Genomic DNA, 22,326 nt, shown 5'->3' with positions numbered 1-22,326 from the left:
TACTCCAATTCATGTTGTTAAGATCAAAAATATACAAGATTAAAAAATCCCTTCCACCATTCAAATCAATGAGTCTTCAGAACATTAAAGCCAATTATCTCAGAATCTTTTTGTAGATAGAAGATTATAGTCCCAAACTCTCGACACTACTACTACACAACACGTTTGATGTTTACGAGGAAACACTGACATAGAGTAGGTTTTGAGCTGCTCCCCCGTGGTCTCATCCATGTTGCTCTGCCGAAACTCGTAGGCCATGGCACGGTACAGTTTACAGGCCACTGTAGCCCGGGCCATGGCCTCCTCCCCGTGCTGCCACAGGAACAGCGCCATCTGCTGCCGCCTCTGCAGCACAGCCCACACAAACAGGTCATTGAAGTTGTAAACAAACAGTGGAGAGTCACCCAGCTCGGAGCTCTGCTGCTGGGCCACCTTCAGGTCCCTGAGCACCATGGATCTTTCCTGTAGAGATAGAGGAGAGAGAGGAGAAGCAGCCAGCCAATTAGAACACTAATGTACAGGGGGTATTTGTAGCCACAGAATATACAGTACTAGCTATCAAAAGCCTGTGTGTTTGTGTTTCAGTGTGTAAGTGGAGACAAGTGTCTTTAAAAAACCTCTCATTTGTAAGACATGTTAGTTCTGTCACAGATTTGTTTTGGCTGGTCCCATATCTTTCACAGACCTTGCGTTTATAGGGCTGAGCAGTGCGGAAGAAGGGTGGCCTTGATGGACTACTGTTTGGGCTTTGGTGCGGGTGAAGGGTGCAGTCTGCCCTCCTCTTTTTGTTAAGGGGTCCTGAACTATCCCGTCCAGTCTCCTGGAAATGATGGTCACTTAAATCAGTGCAGAGTACACAAAGGCGTATTTAACAAGGTAAAATGTCTAAACAAAAACAAGACTACAACTCAAAAGAGAAAAAGTGCTATATTAATGGTAACAGTTTGACAGAAATGCTTGAGGGCCCAAAGGTGATATCTTGCTCTGACTGTATACAGAAATCTCACATGGGCTGCGTTTCAGACAACTTTGCAGTCGTGGTCCAGGTATCATCCAATGGCTGCGTGCCATGTCATTGACTATGTAGTCAAGCTTCATATTGCTATATCATATGATGCGGTCAGCTGATAGGCCTACAATATGTTAAACACCTACCCAGGCGCAGTGAGATTTAGCAGGCAACTGCAAAATAGTCATCCTGAAACGTGACCATGGTCTCTTACCTTGCAATGGGCATATAGGAGGTTATAGTGGGCCCTGAAGTGTTTCCGTGTGTATGTGCTCCGATAGGCTCCTCCTATCAGATACTCGATTACCTGCCCCACATCTATGAGGGAGACTCTGTATCCTTTAGGTATATGGGTCTACACAAAAACACACACACACCTGAGTAATTGAAACTCAATATTTCCACACGCAAAATAGTGTAGACATAACCACACACAAAATGTAGTTTCACAATAATCACCTGTTTCACATCTTCCACGAGAATATGGAGAAAATTGTCTGTTGGTCCCTGCTGCTATAAAAAATAATGGCATGTCATGTCTTCATTATCCACAATCAGAAACCATCAAACACAAACCAGACTTCAGTGGCTAGTTATCTGGATTACAATACAACATTTGTTCCTATGGAATGAAGTGGTAGACCAGATGAAAAGTTATCCTTTCAACTTTTAGAAAACAAACTTCCACAATTGTATATGATAATATATGGTGTTAAATAATTTACAAAGTTATTAATTATTGAATATCGTTTATAACTCGAACAACCATCCACAGCTGGACTCGTTTCAAAGAGCTCTGTGATCTACAAAACATCTTCAAACTGTGGGAAAACCAAACAACCAACACTGTACTTACACTGTATTACTGTGATTGCAATTACCACAATTGCCACTGCTATGGTAATTTTGGTATATGAGTTAGCTAATGGCCATTGTACTGTCAATAGTGTAATGAAACAGGCAGGGAGCAGGTCTCGAACCCTCGACCTTCTAGTCCGAGGTCCGGCGCGCTATCGACGGTGCCGCAAAAGCATGCTCGTGCGGCAGAGTCAATTTCCGCGCTTATAAACCCAGGGTCGTTACAATAGGAAAACAGAATTGTTTCGTGTATTTATGTAACTCATAAATAAATACAGAGCTAAAAAGAACAAGAGAGAGAAAGTGATCAAGTCATTACCGTGTTATATAGTTCTTCCAGGCGTGACACGGTCAGGAAGCGGTTCATGGTCATACCGTTGTCGATCAGCAGTTTGACAAAGCCGACCCGGTCCATAACCAGAGCATCCAGCATGGCCTGCTCCAACGAGCCTACCTAGACAGACAACCACCACAAGCCCACCATAAAGCCTGACTGCCATACCATCAAACACAAACATATTTTAAAAAATGCACAGCAATTTCAGTTTACTCCCCCCACCAAAAAATATATTGTTTTTTAATTTATTTTTTAAACAAGGACTACACAAACGGAGCGTAGTTTGCTGAGAGTTCTATGTAGTTCTACGTACTTTTGGAACCTACCGTATACGACGCTCAATCGCTACGTTTTTGTAGTGTGTAGCAGGCTTAAGCAAGCCTTGCTCTGCCTGCCCCCTGGGTCTGTCTTACATTCATGTCTTACATTCACGTTTGAGTCATTTAGCAGACGCTCCAGAGAGACTTACAGTTAATGCATTCATCTGACGGTGGCTAGCAATGCCAACCACATCTCAAGTTAAATAAACATGTCCTAGTAACATTTTCCTCAATAAAGTAGCTATCAGCAAAGTCAGTGCTAGCAAGAAAGGGCATTTTTTTTAAAGGTAAGTACAACGGTAGGGTGTGAGTTGTTTGGGGTTTTTACCTGCCAGTGCTGGCCATACACAAGGATGTGTTTTTTAGCTATGTCTGCTCGGTCCCATGCCAGAGCTGTACTGAGCTGTTCCCCAGGAGACGCCTTGGTGCCTGTCAATCATCACAGCATCTGTGGGTCCAATCTTAACCAGACATCAGCCCTGCATAACTTTTGTAGATCATGCATAGATCTATAGGTCATTTGTGTGAAAACTCTGATTTCAAGTTAGGATTCAGCCCAGAGAACACATAGAACAGACAGGACTGGGTCATTCCAGTGACTGACACAGGCATAAAGGCCAGGAGGAGCGGTACCTTTCAGTGTGGCCGTCAAAATGGCACAGTCTGCCTCCTGTTGATCCTCAGATTCCGAGTCAAAGATTGTGATCTGTGTTTTATAAAGATAGAAATGGGCGAGGATGGGATGGTTTTCCCAGGTTAAAGCCTAGTCCTGGATTAAAAATCATTCTCAAATGAGAATCTCAATTGAGAGTACATTTTAGTCAATGCCCGGGAACCCGGTCCACAGTCACGTTACTCACAGACTGTCTGTAGTCCATACACTCCATCAGAAGGTTGTAGAGCTGGCTGGCGTCTGCTCTCTCCAGACCAAACATGCCCCCTATCCTCAGCAGGAAGTCCTCCTGGATGTCTGTGTCCAGCTGCCTGTAAACAGTACCAACACAGTCAACATATACTGGTACACCAGTAAAGTAAGACATGGGCTAACAACCACCTGGGTCCTTTTGGCTCAACCACATGCTAAGATCTGAGCTCTGGTTAGCAAGCTGCCTCATACACCTGCCTCCACTCTCATTTCTCAATTGGCATGTTTTGGCCCCAAAATACGGCCTGTGTTATGCCTCTGGACACCAACAGTATACCTCAGCCCATTTTTCTGACCAGGGAAAACTCTGAGCCTCCCACTGGGTGAGGGCTCAGCAAACTTGATTTAAAACAGCAACATTTTCTCTACGCCCCATGGCAAAATGTGCAGAATTGCAGGAAATTAACTTTAAAACAAAAAATATATACAGTTGAAGTCGGGAGTGTACATACACGTTAGCCAAAGACATTTAAACTCAGTTTTTCACAATTCCTGACATTTAAACCTAGTAAAACTGCCCTGTCTTAGGTCAGTTAGGATCACCACTTTATTTTAAGAATGTGAAATGTCAGATTAATAGTAGAGAGAATGATTTATTTCATATTTAATTTCTTTCATCACATTCCCGGTTAGAAGTTCACATACACTCAATTAGTATTTGGTAGCATTGCCTTTACATTGTTTAACTTGGGTACCAACGTATCAGGTAGCCTTCCACAAGCTTCCCACAATAAGTTGGGTGAATTTTGGCTCATTCCTTCTGACTGAGCTGGTGTAACTGAGTCAGGTTTGTAGGCCTTCTTGCTCGCACACGCTTTTGCAGTTCTGCCCACAAATATCTATAGGATAGAGGTCAGGTCTTTGTGATGGCCACTCCAATAACTTGACTTTGTTGTCCTTAAGCCATTTTGCCACAACATTGGAAGTATGCTTAGGGTCATTGTCCATTTGGAAGACCCATTTGCGACCATGCTTTAACTTCCTGGCTGATGTCTTGAGATGTTGCTTCAATATATCCACATAATTTTCCTCCCGCATGATGCCAGCTATTTTGTGAAGTGCACCAGTCCCTCCTGCAGCAAAGCACCCCCACAACATGATGCTGCCACCCACGTGCTTCACAGATGGGATGGTGTTCTTCGGCTTGCAAGCCTCCCTCTTTTTCCACCAAACATAATGATGATCATTATGGCCAAACAGTTATATTTTGTTTCATCAGACCAGAGGACATTTCTCCAAAAAGTACGATCTTAGTCCCCATATGCAGTTGCAAACCGTAGTCTGGCTTTTTTATGTCGGTTTTGGAGCAGTGGCTTCTTCCTTGCTGAGCGGCCTTTTAGGTTATGCCGATATAGAACTTGTTTTACTGTGGATATACAGTGGGGCAAAAAAGTATTTAGTCAGCCACCAATTGTGCATGTTCTCCCAATTAAAAAGATGAGAGAGGCCTGTAATTTTCATCATAGATACACTTCAACTATGACAGACAAAATGATTTTAAAAAATCCAGAAAATCACATTGTAGGATTTTTTATGAATTTATTTGCAAATTGTGGTGGAAAATAAGTATTTGGTCACCTACAAAAGTTTATCTCAATACTTTGTTATATACCCATTGTTGGGAATGACAGAGGTCAAACGTTTTCTGTAAGTCTTCACACGGTTTTCACACACTGTTGCTGGTATTTTCGCCCATTCCTCCATGCAGATCTCCTCTAGAGCAGTGATGTTTTGGGGCTGTTGCTGGGCAACACAGACTTTCAACTCCCTCCAAAGATTTTCTATGGGGTTGAGATCTGGAGACTGGCTAAGCAACTCCAGGACCTTGAAATGCTTCTTACGAAACCACTCCTTCGTTGCCCGGGCGGTGTGTTTGGGATCATTGTCATGCTGAAAGACCCAGCCACGTTTCATCTTCAATGCCCTTGCTGATGGAAGGAGGTTTTCACTCAAAATCTCACGATACATGGCCCCATTCATTCTGTCCTTTACACGGATCAGTCGTCCTGGTCCCTTTGCAGAAAAACAGCCCCAAAGCATGATGTTTCCACCCTCATGCTTCACAGTAGGTATGGTGTTCTTTGGATGCAACTCAGCATTCTTTGTCCTCCAAACACGACGAGTTGAGTTTTTACCAAAAAGTTATATTTTGGTTTCATCTGACCATATTACATTCTCCCAATCTTCTTCTGGATCATCCAAATGCTCTCTAGCAAACTTCAGACGGGCCTGGACATGTACTGGCTTAAGCAGGAGGACACGTCAGGCACTGCAGGATTTGAGTCCCTGGCGGCGTAGTGTGTTACTGATGGTAGGCTTTGTTACTTTGGTCCCAGCTCTCTGCAGGTCATTCACTAGGTCCCCCCGTGTGGTTCTGGGATTTTTGCTCACCGTTCTTGTGATCATTTTGACCCCACGGGGTGAGATCTTGCGTGGAGCCCCAGATTGAGGGAGATTATCAGTGGTCTTGTATGTCTTCCATTTCCTAATCATTGCTCCCACAGTTGATTTCTTCAAACCAAGCTGCTTACCTATTGCAGATTCAGTCTTCCCAGCCTGGTGCAGGTCTACAATTTTGTTTCTGGTGTCCTTTGACAGATCTTTGGTCTTGGCCATAGTGGAGTTTGGAGTGTGACTGTTTGAGGTTGTGGACAGGTGTTTTTTACACTGATAACAAGTTCAAACAGGTGCCATTAATACAGGTAACGAGTGGAGGACAGATGAGCCTCTTGAAGAAGAAGTTACAGGTCTGTGAGAGTCAGATATCTTGCTTGTTTGTAGGTGACCAAATACTTATTTTCCACCATAATTTGCAAATAAATTCATTAAAAATCATATAATTTTTCATTTTGTCTGTCATAGTTGAAGTGTACCCATGATGAAAATTACAGGCCTCTCTCATATTTATAAGTGGGAGAACTTGCACAATTGGTGGCTGACTAAATACTTTTTTGCCCCACTGTAGATACTTTAGTACCTGTTTCCTCCAGCATCTTCACAAGGTCCTTTGCTGTTGTTCTGGGATTGATTTGCACTTTTCTCACCAAAGTAAGTTAGCGGTATGACGGCTGCGTGGTCCCATGGTGTTTATACTTGCGTACTATTGTTTGTACAGATAAATGTGGTACCTACAGGCGTTTGGAAATTGCTCCCAAGGATGAACCAGACTTGTGGAGGTCTAGAATTTTATTTCTGAGGTCTTGGCTGATTTTTTTTTATTTTCCCACAATGTCAAGCATGTTTTGAAATACATCCACAGGTACACAGGTACAGGTACACCTCCAATTGACTCAAATTATGTCAATTAGCCAATCAGAAGCTTCTAAAGCCATGACATAATTTTCTGGAAATTTCCAAGCTGTTTAAAGGCACAGTCAACTTAGTGTACGTAAACGTCTGACCCACTGAAATTGTGATACAGTGAATTATAAGTGAAATAATCTGTGTGTAAACAATTGTTGGAAAAATTACTTGTGTCATGCACAAAGTAGATGTCCTAACCAACTTGCCAAAACTATATTTTGTTCACAAAAGAATTTGTGGAGTGGTTGAAAATCGAGTTTTAATGACTCCAACCAAAGTGTATGTAAACTCCTGACTTCAAGTGTACATACACTCGCTATCACGAGGGGGGCCGCTAAAATGTTTTGCTCGGGGGAGGGGGGGGGGGGGTATGGATGTGGGTACAAAGACCCAGAAGCCACTGCGGCCCCTCTTGATGAGTTACGTTTTTTTGTGGCCCCCACCTCCGTAAAAGTTGCCCATCCCTGCTCTACCAGAAATGAACACCAAAGTCTTAAAGGCGTAAAAGCCATTATATGGATGACTACAGCGGCACTCCACACCTGTCAATGGCAGTCTGTTTGTGTAAGAATGCCAGCAGGTCAGCTGCCCGACCTGATCCCTCGAAGACAAACACAGGCACGGGGGCACACTGCTCACGTACTCCAGCACCATGGACACAATGTCAGGGCCGCCCTCCACCACCACACACACCACTGGCACACCCTGGTTAAACCCTACCAGAAAGGGAAACATCACACACAGACATATTGTTACACACGTGTATTACAATACTCTCTCTCACACACACACTGCGATGCAATCTCTCTCTCTCTTTCTCACACCCATTCACATACACACACTCTCTCTTTCACACACACACACAGTCACACACACACACACTCACGAGGGTGGATCTTCTGCAGTTGAATGTGCCTCTCCAGCTTCCTCCTCAGTCCCAGCTGGCAGCCATGTTTTCCCAGAGTTCCATCGTCCACTAACAGGAAGTGGGAGTGCAGGCCGTTCAGACAAACCCTCTTACTCAAGGGGTTTCCCAGAGGCTGGTAGGGCCTGAGCACCTGGGTCAGGTATCAGAACACAGGTCAGAGAGCAGGCCAGAGAGAAAGCAGAAGAGGATATGAGATAGGCCAAGCGGGAAAGTGAGAGCACATGACAGCTCAAGAAAGATAAAAGGTGACATTTTCATGGCGCAAATTAGTACAGTTCTGTGCAAAAAATCCTGCAAACCTTATTATAATGTGACAGCGTGATTTAATTAGAAACTTTCCTTAAAAGCAATGATATCTTTACAGAGAACAACACTCACATCTCTCCCTATAAGGTCACTGTGATTGTCAATTACACCCCAGGGCGTGACCCCTACAGCGTTCCTCTTCCTGAGGTCATGGGTGCCATATGTTTTCACAGCCTCCCCTACGTACCGGGACACACCTAGGAGGGGCAGATTCTCAGTCCACTAACAGTGCCTTTGGAAAGTATTCAGAACCCTTGACTTTTTCCACATTTTGTTACGTTACAGCCTTATTCTAAAATTGATTAAATAATTTTTTTCCCTCATCAATCTACATAAAATACCCCATAATCACTAAGCAAAAGAAGGTTTTCAGATTTTTTTTGCTAATTTATATTAAAAAAAAAAACTTAAATATCACATTTACATAAGTATTCAGACCCTTTACTCAGTACTTTGTTGAAGCACCTTTGGCAGTGATTGCGGCATTGATTATTCTTGGGTATGACGCTACAAGCTTGAAACACATGTATTTGGGGAGTTCCTCCCATTATTCTCTGCAGATCCTCTTAAGCTCTGTCAGGTTGGATGGGAAGCGTTACTGCTCAGTTATTTTCAGGTCTCTCCAGAGATGTTTGATCAGATTCAAGTCCGGGCTCTGGCTGGGCCACTCAAGGTCATTCAGAGACTTATCCCGAAGGCCCCCATCTGATGTCTTGGCTGTGTGCTTAGGGTCATGGTCCTGTTGGAAGGTGAACCTTTGACGCTTGGTCTGAGGACCTGAGCGCTCTAGAGCAGGTTTTCATCTAGGATCTCTCTGTACTTTTCTCCGTTCATCTTTGCCTCAATCTTGACTAGTCTCCCAGTCCCTGCCGCTGAAAGATCCCCACAGCATGATGCTGCCACCATCATGCTTCACGGCCAAGAGTTCAATCTTGGTTTCATCAGACCAGAGAATCTTGTTTCTCATGGTCTGAGAGTCTTTAGGTGCCTTTTGGCAAACTCCAAGCGAACTGTCATATGCCTTTTACTGAGGAGTGGCTTCTTTCTGGCCACTCTACCATAAAGGCCTGATTGGTGGAGTGCTGCAGAGAAGGTTGTCCTTATGGAAGTTTCTCCCATCTCCACAGAAGAGCTCTGTCAGAGTGACCATTGGGTTCTTGGTCACCTCTTTGACCAAGGCCCTTCTCCCCCGATTGCTCAGTTTGGCCAGGCGGCCAGGTCTAGAAAGAGTCTTGGTGGTTCCAAACTTCTTCCATTTAAGAATGATGGAGGCCACTGTGTTCTTGGGGACCTTCAATGCTGCAGAAATGTTTTGGTACCCTTCCCCAGACCTGTGCCTCGACACAATCCTGTCTCGGAATTCTACGGACAATTCCTTCGACCTCAAGGCTTGATTTTTGCTCTGACATGCACTGTCAAATGTGGGACCTTATATGGACAGATGTGAGCCTTTCCAATCACGTCCAATCAATTGAATTTACCACAGGTGGACTCCAATCCAGTTGAAAACATCTCAAGGATGATCAATGGAAACAGGATGCACCTGACCTCAATTTCGAGTCTCATAGCAAAGCATCTGAACACTTACGTGAATATATATATTTATATATTTTTTTATTTTCACAGAAATGTTTTCGCTTTGTCATTATGGGGTATTGTGTGTATTGTTTTTTTTATTTAATCCATTTTAGAATAAGGCTGTAACATTACAAAATGTGGAACAAGGCAAGGCGTCTGAATTAGAGGTCGACCGATTAATCGGAATGGCCGATTAATTAGGGCCGATTTCAAGTTTTCATAACAATCGAAAATCCTTTATTTATTTATTTATCTTTTATTTAACTTGGCAAGTCAGTTAAGAACATGTTCTTATTTTCAATGACGGCCTCGGAACGGTGGGTTAACTGCCTTGTTCAGGGGCAGAACGACAGATTTTTACCTTGTCAGCTCGGGGATTCAATCTTGCAACCTTACAGTTAACAAGTCCAACGCTCTAACCACCTGATTACATTGCACTCCACGAGGAGACTGCCTGTTACGCGAATGCAGTAAGAAGCCAAGGTAAGTTGCTAGCTAGCATTAAACTTATTTTATAAAAAACAATCAATCAATCATAATCACTAGTTAACTAAACATGGTTGATGATATTACTAGTTTACCTAGCGTGTCCTGCGTTGCATATAATCGATGCGGTGCGTATTCGCGAAAAAGGACTGTCGTTGCTCCAATGTGTACCTAACCATAAACATCAATGCTTTTCTTAAAATCAATACACAAGTATATATTTTTAAACCTGCATATTTAGTTAATATTGCCTGCTAACCTGGCTCATTGGGAACTCTGTTTGGACTTTCTTCGCCAAACGGGGAATGATTTAACAAAAGCGCATTTGCGAAAAAAGCACAATCGTTGCACAACTGTACCTAACCATAAACATTAATGCCTTTCTTAAAATCAATACACAGAAGTAGATATTTTTAAATCTGCATATTTTGCTAAAAGAAATCCAGGTTAGCAGGCAATATTAACTTAACATGTTTCATTTTATTTGAGGCTAAATTTATTTTATTGATGTATTATATTAAGTTAAAATAAGTGTTCCTTCAGTATTGTTGTTTATTTTACCTTTATTTAACTAGGCAAGTCAGTTAAGAACAAATTCTTATTTTCAATGACGGCCTAGGAACAGTGGGTTAACTGCCTGTTCAGGGGCAGAACGACAGATTTGTACCTTGTCAGCTCGGGGGTTTGAACTTGCAACCTTCCGGTTACTAGTCCAACGCTCTAACCACTAGGCTACCCTGCCGCCCCAAAGCGAAAACATTGTCATTATTACAAATACATTTTTTTTTTTTTTTTTCCCCCCGGCCGATTAATCGGTATCGGCTTTTTTTGGTCCTCCAATAATCAGTATCGGTGCTGAATACTTTCCAAAGCCCCTGTATATACATACAAACACATATAAACTGATCTACAACACATATAAACAAGTACATGTAATACACACCACACACACAGTATAATACATGTAAAATGAGCCCAAAATCAAACACATATGCTGACATCCACACTTGCTTACTGTCTTAATTAAAAGCCAATTGCAAATTCATCAGCATTATTTCACACACATACCTGTGTTGATGCCGTCTGTGAGTATCCAGGCTCCAGTGCTCTGGGCTGCTGTGATCAGGCCTTTGCTGAAGGCCTGTCTAACCTTGAGAGGGAGGGGGAAGTTCTCTGTCCCCCCATGAACCGTCAGCAGTAGTTTAGGCCGTTCCATCTGCCATTCACTCCGCATCAGCTGCAGCAGAGCCTCAGCCTTGGAATCGACCGCAACACGAACATACTGAACGGTCAACACATAAAGCATGGTCAGGTCAAACACATTAATATGAGATAACAGCTTGTCCTAGTTGGCATCCTATTTGGCATTACACTGAAGTTGGCATATTGCCCATTCACACAGTTTGACACACAAACACCACGTTTTTGTTACTCTGAGTTTCAGACGTCCAAAACCGTTCCTAACAAGCTTCTAAATGGTAAATACAAGTGGGAAACTCAGGTAGCATCATTGCACCCCTTGTTTCCCAGTTGGATATTTCTGAGTTCCGACTAGCACATGAATGCAGCAATAGCTACAGACCTTGGCATGGCAGTTACGTCCAGCACTGTCCTGGAAGTCAATGGTTCCGTAGGCATCAGTGGCACTGGTTTGTGTGTGGCACTCCACTGACCACTCCTCTTGCTGCCCTGTCCCAGGCCCAGGCCAGCTGAACATGGAAGGGCCAGTCTCCAGCAAGGTGTGCTCCCCTACCAGACGTCCACAGCAGCATCTGGGGGTTAGGGGTAGAGAGGCAAAACTCAAACCTTTCTGGTTGTTAAACATTGGCACAAAAATGCATTGTAGTTCCTATAAATGTCGTCATAGTATACACTGAGTATACCAAACATTAAGAACACCTTCCTAAGATTGAGTTGCACCCTTCCTCAATTTTTCGGGGCATGGACTGTACAAGGTGTCGAAAGTATTCCACAAGGATGCTGGCCCGTGTGGTCTCCAATGCTTCCCACAGTTGTGTCAAGTTAGCTGGATGTCCTTTTGGTGGTGGACCATTGTTGATACACACGAGAAACTGTTGAGCGTGAAAAACCCAACAGCGTTTCAGTTCTTGACACAAACCGGTACGCTTGGCACCTACTACCATACCCAGTTCAATTAAAAATAATTCACCCTCTGAATGGCACACATACAAAAATCCATGTCTCAATTGTCTCAAAGCTTTAAATTATTTTGTTAACCTGTCCTCCCCTTGATCTACAATAATTAACAAGTGACATCAATAAGGGATCATAGCCTTCACCTGGTCAGTCTGTCGTACTCAGTGTATATGGAATTACTTTCTGTAAGTGTACTTCTACACTAAAATGGACAATCTCACTCTAAAAGCACACACACACACACAGCAAAGTCATACCTTATTAGGTTTTGGCATACTTGACACATTGGAAAACATCTGGAACAAACAGGAAATGATACATCAGCAACATAACCGCTTTTACTAGAAAAGTTAGCATTACCAAAAGTTTGCATTTCTGCCTAACACTGTAAATATCATAATTCCAGCACTACTGTCCATTATCATGAGATTTTGACACTGCTCAGCAAATACCAATTCCAGCTCACCTGTGTAGGTCTCGACATGCTGGGATGAATTTACCACATGCTCTCTTGCAGAAGGCATCTTCAATCCAAGATCTCCGTGACTGGAACACAACACACAACAAATGAACACAATGCTTTCTGAGGGAGAAAAACCATGACAGCCGTGATACTATTAAAATGTCTAACTAACGTTTTGAGAAGAACTTGTGAGAGACATCAATGCTGTGCTATCAGGCTAACAGAAGCTACCTAATGCTGTATCCGATAAAAACAAATCGAACATAACAGTCTGTTCATTTCTGGAGACTGAGAGAAAACCGAGACCAATGTCATTGGACTGTAGTCCTGCTCTCTCCACCACTCAACATCACAGTGAGCCTTCGTCATGTTACTACACATTCGTCAGAGCCTCAGTCATGTATTTCCTGAAAGGCTCTTGCTCAACATTGGCCCAGCTCAAAATAGAAACATACACACATCCCTTTCCTGTGATTATCTAACATGATTCAGACCTTGAGTGTTGTTGCGTATTGTGTGCATGAGTATTTTCCGTCCTCCTCTGTGTACATTGACTTCAATGCTAAACCTAGGAGGCTCATGGTTCTCACCCCCATAGATTTACACAGTAATTCTGACAACTTCCAGAGGACATTCTCCAATCTATCACAGCTCTTGCAGCATGAACTGACATGTCCACCCAATCAAAGGATCAGAGAGTGAATATAGTACTGAAAGCATAAGCTATACCTAGCTGGCACTGCAGTGCATAACATGTGGTGAATAGTTGACTCATAGAGAAAGACAATTGAATAGTTTTCAAACACATTTATTTAAAAATGAAGGAGAAGCAAATGAGAGAGCTATATGTCCTTGTATTTTTTTCACTTTCACTTATTTAGCGAATACATCTAGATAGTTTAGCCTACTCAAACACCTGGCTCAGAGAGGGATCCTATGTTAGCTAGCTGGCTATCCAACACTGGAACTATTCCAAGGTAAGCTTTTGGTTTTATTAATTTATTGCCACCGGAGCCCGCCAGGTTAACTGCTAAACTGCTTTCTGACTGTGCACTGTATTGCATGATTGTAGCGGGTTTACTAACCCTTTCTATTAGCTATGTTGACTATGACGTTAGCTAATATGGTGACAACAACGTATGCTGTGTGTAGAGATTAGCAGATATGATATGAAGGTTTGGCTTGGAAAGCTGATGTGTTGTGCACAAGCGACGGACAAATGTGAAAGGAGAGCGCATAGATGCGAGAAGGAATTATACAACTAGCAAAGTGATCATGCTGTTAGTATGTGTCTGATCAGGGGTGTATTCATTCCACCGAATAAATTCAGTTAAACATACCTGAATTCGTCCCGTAGAAACTCTCGTTTTACAATGATTGGACTGATTACACCCTAGATCAGCTAGATGCCTAGATGCAGGCAGGTGTGAAGGCTGTATTGAATGTGTCACTCTGTCTCACCTTGATTACAAAAAAAAGTATATTGAGCCGTGCACCTACGTTGTAAGCTTTCATTCATAGGCTAGGTTGTAGCAACCTCATGATGGGTATAGAGAAAATTAGAGTATCATGTAGCAGCCTAAACCTATTGATGTTACTTTGAGCTGGGTGAATGATGACAGTCATCCAATATTCTGTAATAGAAATAAGGCCATGCTCATTAAAAAAAATGTAACGTCCTGCCTCATCTTAAATGGTCAGTGGACCGCCACTGGTGTGTGTGTGTGTGTGTGTGTGAAAGAGAGAGATTTACCTTCATTTAAACTAGGCAAGTCAGTTTACAATGACGGCCTAGGAACAGTGGGTTAACTGGCTTGTTCAGGGGCAGAACGACAGATTTTTACCTTGTCAGCTCGGGGATTCGATCTAGCAACATTTCGGTTACTGGCCCAACACTCTAACCACTAGGCTACCTGCCGCCACCCAAAATTATATAAATTCATCCTGGTCATCTCAACAAGCTCGTAATTTACACACCAAACAAGCTTTAGGCTTTTGTTTTGCACACCCCACATTTTTGGGTTAGTGACAAATGTTCTCATATGTAAACTTTGATTTCAGGTTTTTCAATTAAAAAAAAAATGCACTCAAAATCTATCTTCTGGGACTATCTTGAAAACTTGATTGCTGACATACAACACATTTTAGGACTGTATAAACAGTGGATTAATGAAACAAATACCAAATTCGTCTCGGGATCTGTGCACTGTACAAACAAATGCAACGTTTGGACACCACATTGACAAGAATAGCAAGGAAGCGAGAACATTGTTTTCTAGAAACACATGGTGACAACGGCAAAAATAGAACAGATTTGAATCACAACTGTGTCACAATAGATATGAGATGCCCACTATAAATTCACTTAGCCTTAGTTCACGCCGATTTGACTTTATTTTAAGTTTATATAAGAAGCACTTGTATTATTATATAATGAAGTGAGACAGATTTCGAATCATTTGAAGACTTTTTTCAAATGACTAAAAAAAGTTTAATATCTTGCAATCAGTCATTTCAGTTAGGCTACAATTTTGCAATTTCATACCACTAATACTCATAGAAACTTGCTAATGAACTGCCTTCAGTATGAGAAGCCATATAGATAATATAAAGACAACTTATCCAAACTTACCATTGTAGAAGCTGCATTCATATAGGCACACAAATGATCATAACATAGGTCCATACGTATACTTGACACAGGTATCCGATACAGTAATTAAACTCATGGGTCATTCAGCTCCCCTGCTCTCTCATTGGCTGATCATTGTTAGAGACAGGCTTTAACCAGGCCTTGGTCCAAGGGTCAGTCATTCCTTCACAAAGGCTTTGAAGATCTCATGCTTTCCTCCACCATAAACACACTGGGAGAATCTCAATTGGTTTGCTCTATTCCTTGCGTCCTCTCATCGCCTCCTTTTGGAAAAGGTCAAAGTTAGTGGAGTAGAGAAAACATATGTGCTTGTATGAAATGACTCTCCTGTCCCACTAGCATGTCATCGGGAAAGTTACAATTACAGAGGAAGATCCCCAAAATACATGTGTGTAGTGGTCAAAAGAAATGTAGCTAGTTATGCTACATATTTTATATATAAAAGGATAAGTTGCGTATCGTTTCTAAATGTGGGCATGCTATTCTACATAAAAAAAATAATGGCTGATTCAAAGGGGATGTGGCAGATTTCAAAACTCTTCGCGGTAGATTTCGCAATTGAAAAAAGGCTAAGATTTGGAACTCCTGTTCTCCATTTACCACTTCACTAAGAGTTGGTGGTGCTGCATACGGCTAGTGCTCATCATAACCACCAATCAAATGCTTTTAAATCCCTAATGGGGGGGTGTGAAAGTGCACTTTGGGACAATGTTATGACCTCTAGAAAAGCCCAGGGCAACCCTGTTTGGTCAAAGAACATGGCTGTCAGAGTGTAGTAAACATGTGTGCCATCGATCACACTTCACCCAACACCCATGGAATGAGTTGTGGTCTGCTGCACTCCATTCTTTAAGGGAGTGCAGCACCCACCCATTGGTCATTTCAACAATAAACAGTATACATAATAATAGTTTTATTGTACAAAGCGATAACTGTATAGACCAACACAGACCTCAAACTTGCCTTGTGTTACCTACAGTGCCTTCAGAAAGGATGCATACCACTTGACTTAACAAAAACAAATTGTGTTGCATCCTAAATTCAAAATGGATAAAAAGAAGAAAAATCCCCCTCACCTCTACACAAAATACTCTGCAATGACAAAGTGAAAAAATACCTCACAAAGAATGTACTGGTACTGTATACAACATGTTGAGCGGCAGTTTACAGACTGAAGAGCAGACTTGTAAACAGAGTAACGACTTCCGCATGTTTGCCTTAACATAGACATTCATTGATTAATACATCAATTCTTTCATCAATAAATCCATCTATTTGGAATGCAATTTAAAGTAAGAATCCAACAGCTAGCTATGACCAACAGCAAGCCCAGCTAGAGGAAAAGCATAGTTTAGGTTTAGTTCAAATAAAATAGTCCATTCACTTTGAAAAACCATCAAAGTAGCCAGGGTGAGTTAATGTACCAACAACTAGCTGCATACAACACACATTTCATCCCAATACAATATACTGTAGGCTACATGAAGATAAAAAAGGAGCACTGAATGCCGTTTAATGACGCTATGTCAATGATTTATCTCCTAAAAGTAATAAAACAATTAGTGTTCAGTGTATAAAAGCTCTTACAAATACCGGTCCCCAGGGGCGGACTGGCATTTCTGACACATCTGCCTATTATCCAAGGCCCCCCCACCAGCCCATTTTTTCCTTGAGGCCCCCATTATAAGCCAAGTAATGATAATTTTGCAAACAAAAAAAAGTAACTAGTTAGACAGGCCCAGTGGATCAAAAATGGACCAGCCCATCTGGCATTTGACTCAAATGCCAAATAGCCAGTTCGCCCCTGCCGGTCCCAACTGGTGGAAATAATTTTACTCTGGTTTCATGCTGTAAGCCATATAGATATAGTTGTATTTCCATGGTAATGACACTGTAGCCCTGGTATGTATAGTGCATTCGGAAAGTATTCAGACCCCTTTACTTTTCCCATTTTGTTACGTTACAGCCTTATTCTAAAATTAACACAATACCTCATAATGACAAAGCGAAAACAGGTTAAGAAATTCTTGCAAATGTATTAAAAGTCTAACAGAAAAACCTTATTTACATAAGTATTCAGACGCTTTGCTATGAGACTCGAAATTAAGCTCGGGTGCATCCTATTTCATTGATAATCCTTGAGATGTTTCTACAACTTGACTGGAGTCTACCTGTGGTAAATTCAATTGATTGGACATGATTTGGAAAGGCACACCTGTTGGTCCCACAGTTGACAGTGCACGTCAGAGCAAAAACCAAGCCATGAGGTCAAATGAATTGTCCGTAGAGCTCTTAGACAGGATTATGTCGAGGCACAGATCTGGGGACAGTACCAAAAAAATGACCCGATGGTCACTCGGACAGAGCTCCTCTGTCGAGATCGGAGAACCTTCCAGAAGGACAACCATATCAGTCAGCAGCACTCCACCAATCAGGCCTTTATGGTAGAGTGGCCCAACAGAAGCCACTCTTCAGTAAAAGGCACAACAGCCCGCTTGGTGTATTCAAAAAGGCACCTAAAGGACTCTCAAACCATGAGAAACAAGAATCTCTGCTCTGATGAAACCAATATTGAACTCTTTGTCCTGAATGCCAAGCCTCACATCTGGAGGAAACTTGGCATCATCTCTACAGTGAAGCATGGTGGTGGCAGCATCATGCTGTGGGGATATTTTTCATTGACAGGGAGACTAGTCAGGATCGAGGGAAAGATTAACAGAGCAAAGTACAAAGATCCTTGATGAAAACCTGCTCCAGAGTGCTCAGGACCTGACTGGGGTGAAGGTTCACCTTCCAACAGGACAATGACCCTAAGTGCACAACCAAGACAACGCAGGAATGGCCTCGGGACAGGTCTCTGAATGTTCTTGAGTGGCCCAGCTAGAGCCCGGACTTGAACCCGGACTTGAAATAGCTGCTGTGACACTCCCCATCCACCCTGACAGAGCTTAAGAGGATCTGCAGAGAAGAATGGGATAAAACTCCCCAAATACAGGGGTGCCATGCTTGTAGTGGCATACTCAAGGCTCTAGCCACGGGCAAAGGTGCTTCAAGAAAGTACTGAGTAAAGGGTCTAAATACTTATGTAAACGTGATTTCAGTTTATTTTTCATAAATTTACTAAAAAAAAGTTTTTGCTTTGTTATTATGGGTATTGTGTGACGATTGAAAAGGGGGGGGTGGGTTATTTAATCCATTTTAGAATAAGGCTGTAACATAACAAAATTTGGAAAAAACCAAGGGGTCTGAATACCTTCCGAATGCACTGTACATACAGCTTTATCCTTGTGTTCAAAGCAGGTACAATAACCATGTAGCCAGATTTCAGAGTTAGTGTCTCAGGCCAGGTGAAAGAGCGAAAATGTTGCAGTTTTAAAGCTAATTTCCTGCAAATCTACAAATTGTGTCATGGGGCAGAGCTGTTTTGTTGTTGCAGCTTTAAAGATAATATGCTGCAATTTTGCGATGAGCCAGAGGTAACATTGCGGCTTTAAATCTTAAATTACAGTGCATTCATGTGAAAACAAAAATTTGGGGGAATAGTATGGAGTTGACAAATTGATTATTTGTAGAGTACTGTGGATACCAATATCCCTGTGAGCCTCCCAGGCCCATGTTGCCCAGGGTTAAGAACACCAATTGTAGATTAATAACATCACACTGTATTACACACTTTAAACTTATTCCACAGATCCTTTGGCCAAAAGCAATTTAATATGTTTTTTGTAATATTAATTTTATAACATTTAAGGTTAAAATGTCATATTCAGTATATATTTTGAGATCTGGCCAGGTGTCCACGTACCCCACTTTGAGAACCCCATGGTCTACACAGTATAGATCTAAAGCTATGGCTCTGATGGGCAGTGTGTCTGGTTGGAGGAGCTATAGGACAGGCTCCTTGTAATGGCTGGAATATAATAAATGGAATGGTATCAGACGCATGTAAAGCACGTTTGACTCCGTTCCATTAATTCTATTCAAGCCATGGGACAAAGACAGTCCTCCTATAGCTTCTCCCACCAGCCTCCACTGGTGGCCACCTCTCATAAGAGTTCCATGGTGGGCAGACCTTCATGAATTCAAATTTATGACTCCATGGCTTCACAGGATAATTCTTTGGCAGGGGGTTCTCCATTTGATCCAGAGAGGTTTCCATTCTGAAGGAGTGAAATGTCCAGCTCGGGTAGAGGGACCCTCCAGTACTGGAATGAGTTGAAAGTGCATAGGTCATTGCCATCATCATCTTTGTGTGTGACCTAGAGGTGAAAGGAAGAGGGAGAGCGTTTAATAATTAACAGAAAATAAACAAGAAACTGTTGTAGTGGTGACTTAAGAACTTAGTGACATGGTTTGAAAGGAAGAATGGGTACTGAAAAAATACAACGTGCAACATCTTGTGGACACCTCAAGTATTGCGCTCAATGGATGTTGATTACAACAATTTCAACCTTGTGCAGTTTGTTCCAGTATACACTTTCTAGGCAGCAGTAACATATATATACTTACAATCCTTGGAGCATCGTATCTTGTGACAGTGTTATCTCGTGCACGTTTCTTAGAGGTCACCGTTGAGCAACCAGAGTCTGCAGATGCACTCTCTCGGATACTTCCAGAATTATTTACCAGCACACTCGGTGGTGCACTGACCCGATGTTCACTATTTGACAGCTTGCGCGGTTTAAGTGTTTCTTGATGTTCCTCCTGATCTTCGAAATAATACGGTCTCTTTTTGCAGCGTCTCCCCAACAAAGCGAGCAGAGATGGCGGACTCACGCACCCGGCTGCAGCCATGCTTTCTAACTGCGTATCAAATTTGTCAAATGGACGAAAACATGATCTTTTAACAGGCGTGTCGTGGAACAAAACGTATTCAGCTCGCCTTTTCGTCATGAGTACAAGCGTGGAATCTTTCAAGCATTAACAACAGGTAACAATGTTTTGACTGAGCCGCGCACCACTTACTGTGTAAATTACACACACGCGGTCTGGCCAATGAGAGTGGTTGTCACTTGTTAACACAGTCATAAACCCCGCCTATATCTACAATTTAAAATCTGATTTTAAAACTAACCTTAACCACACTGCTAACTGTATATTAACACAAACGCACGTTTGTTTTCATGAAATGTTACGATACAGCCAATTTTGACTTTGTGGCTGTTTTATCTTGTGGAAACCAATGAGAGGATGTATCCTGTTCCCGCCCACCACTATCAAGGCTCTTCTCCGCACCAACAGGGTTAGTGCTATCTGGTATCATTGGGACGTTCATACCTTAAACCTTATTTTTAGTATGTGTCCTACTCCCATCAAACGCAACTCTGGACCTCGGAGCCAGTTCCACTGTATTTTTCTCCCTCATTGTTCCCCTCGAATCAGGGACTGGTTTAAACATTGGATGCCAGGTGGGTGAAATTTAGTTATCAGGTAGAACAGAAAACCAGCTGTCTTCACTCGGACCTCGTAGGGTAACAGTTGAATACCCCTACCCTAAACATTTTACATTTCAATTGGGTAAGGACGTCCCAAGGAATCCAGCTAGAAAATATAGCGCCACCTACCGTTTCAAGTTTGTCACGTGCACAAGTACAGTGAAATGTATTTTTTGCTTGAGCTTTCCCAACAATGCATTAATAAATATCAGTAGGAATATATTTATTTTAAAAAGTCAAATAGAACCAAAACACACAATAAATATAAATAATATGAACATGAAAGTAAATAAGCTACACAAAGGATCAGTTCCAGGGTCAGTGCCAATAGCATATTTACAATGTGCAGGGATACTGGAGTGGTAGGTGTATATATAGGGACAAGGTGAGTAGGCATCAGGATATATGATAAACAGAGTAGCAGCAGCATATATGATGATTGTATGTGTAGTCAGTATGAGTGTGTGTGTAAGCAAATGAAGTGGGTGATTTTCCGGGCCTTCCTTTCACACCACCTGATAGAGGCCCTGTTGCTTGAGAAAGCATTATTGAGATGGCCAAATAGGGCATTCAATTGATTAGGACAGTCCTTCATATACATGGCCATTGGGACAATCATTGTCAGTGAATAATTCAATGTGTGCACTGACTGGATCTCCCGTTAATTATATACGACTATGGAATCTCCTTTTCATGTGCTGTGTACATATTTTATTGATATGATAAAGGATTCACCACTGATGTTTATCTTCTGTAACTTCTCGATCTACCTGGCTGTATAGTCTGCAGACAGTAATTGACAAAGGGGAATTGTTGTAGAATAATTACATTGATCATAGTTGGTCATAATGCTTCAAATTATTTCTGTCTGTAACTGCAAACAGAGGCAATATAGGAGATTCATTCTAAATAGATCTCCTTGGTCAAATAAATTTGAATTGCGTCATGAACAATACCATTCAAAATTAGACTAAAATGTAAATTCCATTTTTTTCTTAAAATTGTGTTTTCCTTTATTATTACGTGAGGCAGTAGCTAGATCCAGTTTGTAATGCTGAAATTCAAATCATATAATTAGTTTAAAACAACTTTGTCCGACCCTCAGTATTACCAACTCCAGCAACGGACTTTTCCCAGTGAGAAAATACTATAAATAGCCAGAGTTGGTCACTGTATTTTACAAAATAAATACATTGGGAAGCTGTAGAGGCGGGTCTAACACGCATGCAACCACATCAGGTCAGCATGGAGACATGACCTTACATCTAACTGAAGACAAACAGTCCAAGGGCTGAATTATTTAGTCATATCAGTCCATTATAGGTGTCCGTCTCAATCTCAAAGGCTTGGACGTAAGGTGATCGGGGAGTTCCGGCAATGAGATATAGAAAATAAGCACATTTAAAGCAAACCTTTCCATTGTCTTGTGTTTGTCTTCTTACTCTTAAAAAAAAAAATACTTAAAAAAAAAAATGCTCTCGACCGCAGCCAATCGGTTGTTGCGCTGTAATGTCACGTCAGACTGCCACAGCTCTCTCGCCGTGGCAACGCTTCCAGTCTGTCATACA

General features: G+C 41.9%; 2 protein-coding genes across 2 annotated transcripts in view; both read right to left on the bottom strand.

Moving 5' to 3' along the window:
* trpm6 (transient receptor potential cation channel, subfamily M, member 6) overlaps window positions 1-16,117 on the bottom strand; it is a 45,511-nt gene extending 29,394 nt beyond the window's left edge. Inside the window, 17 exon segments of the mRNA XM_029637350.2 lie at window positions 191-462; window positions 686-820; window positions 1,224-1,364; window positions 1,469-1,522; window positions 2,187-2,321; window positions 2,853-2,953; window positions 3,158-3,230; window positions 3,385-3,508; window positions 7,295-7,373; window positions 7,376-7,468; window positions 7,639-7,810; window positions 8,059-8,183; window positions 11,119-11,332; window positions 11,633-11,822; window positions 12,465-12,503; window positions 12,674-12,753; window positions 15,303-16,117. Coding sequence (XP_029493210.2) covers window positions 191-462; window positions 686-820; window positions 1,224-1,364; window positions 1,469-1,522; window positions 2,187-2,321; window positions 2,853-2,953; window positions 3,158-3,230; window positions 3,385-3,508; window positions 7,295-7,373; window positions 7,376-7,468; window positions 7,639-7,810; window positions 8,059-8,183; window positions 11,119-11,332; window positions 11,633-11,822; window positions 12,465-12,503; window positions 12,674-12,753; window positions 15,303-15,356 — 2,081 coding nt within the window. The 5' untranslated portion in view covers window positions 15,357-16,117.
* A 104-nt stretch (window positions 16,118-16,221) lies between these two features.
* wu:fa19b12 (uncharacterized protein LOC560551 homolog) lies at window positions 16,222-20,443 on the bottom strand. The gene is made up of 2 exons (XM_065011461.1): window positions 19,833-20,443; window positions 16,222-19,582 (listed from the first exon to the last, which is right to left on the bottom strand). The coding sequence occupies exons 1-2, from the start codon at window positions 20,214-20,216 to the stop codon at window positions 19,412-19,414; spliced, it is 555 nt and encodes a 184-aa protein (XP_064867533.1). The 5' UTR covers window positions 20,217-20,443; the 3' UTR covers window positions 16,222-19,411.
* Between the last annotated feature and the right edge of the window lie 1,883 nt (window positions 20,444-22,326).

The sequence above is a fragment of the Oncorhynchus nerka genome, linkage group LG27, assembly GCF_034236695.1.
Source record: "Oncorhynchus nerka isolate Pitt River linkage group LG27, Oner_Uvic_2.0, whole genome shotgun sequence".
In the NCBI taxonomy this organism is placed as follows: Eukaryota; Metazoa; Chordata; class Actinopteri; order Salmoniformes; family Salmonidae; genus Oncorhynchus; species Oncorhynchus nerka.
The sequence above is the reverse complement of the archived record's forward strand: the minus strand, read 5'-3'. Positions and strand labels throughout refer to the sequence as shown.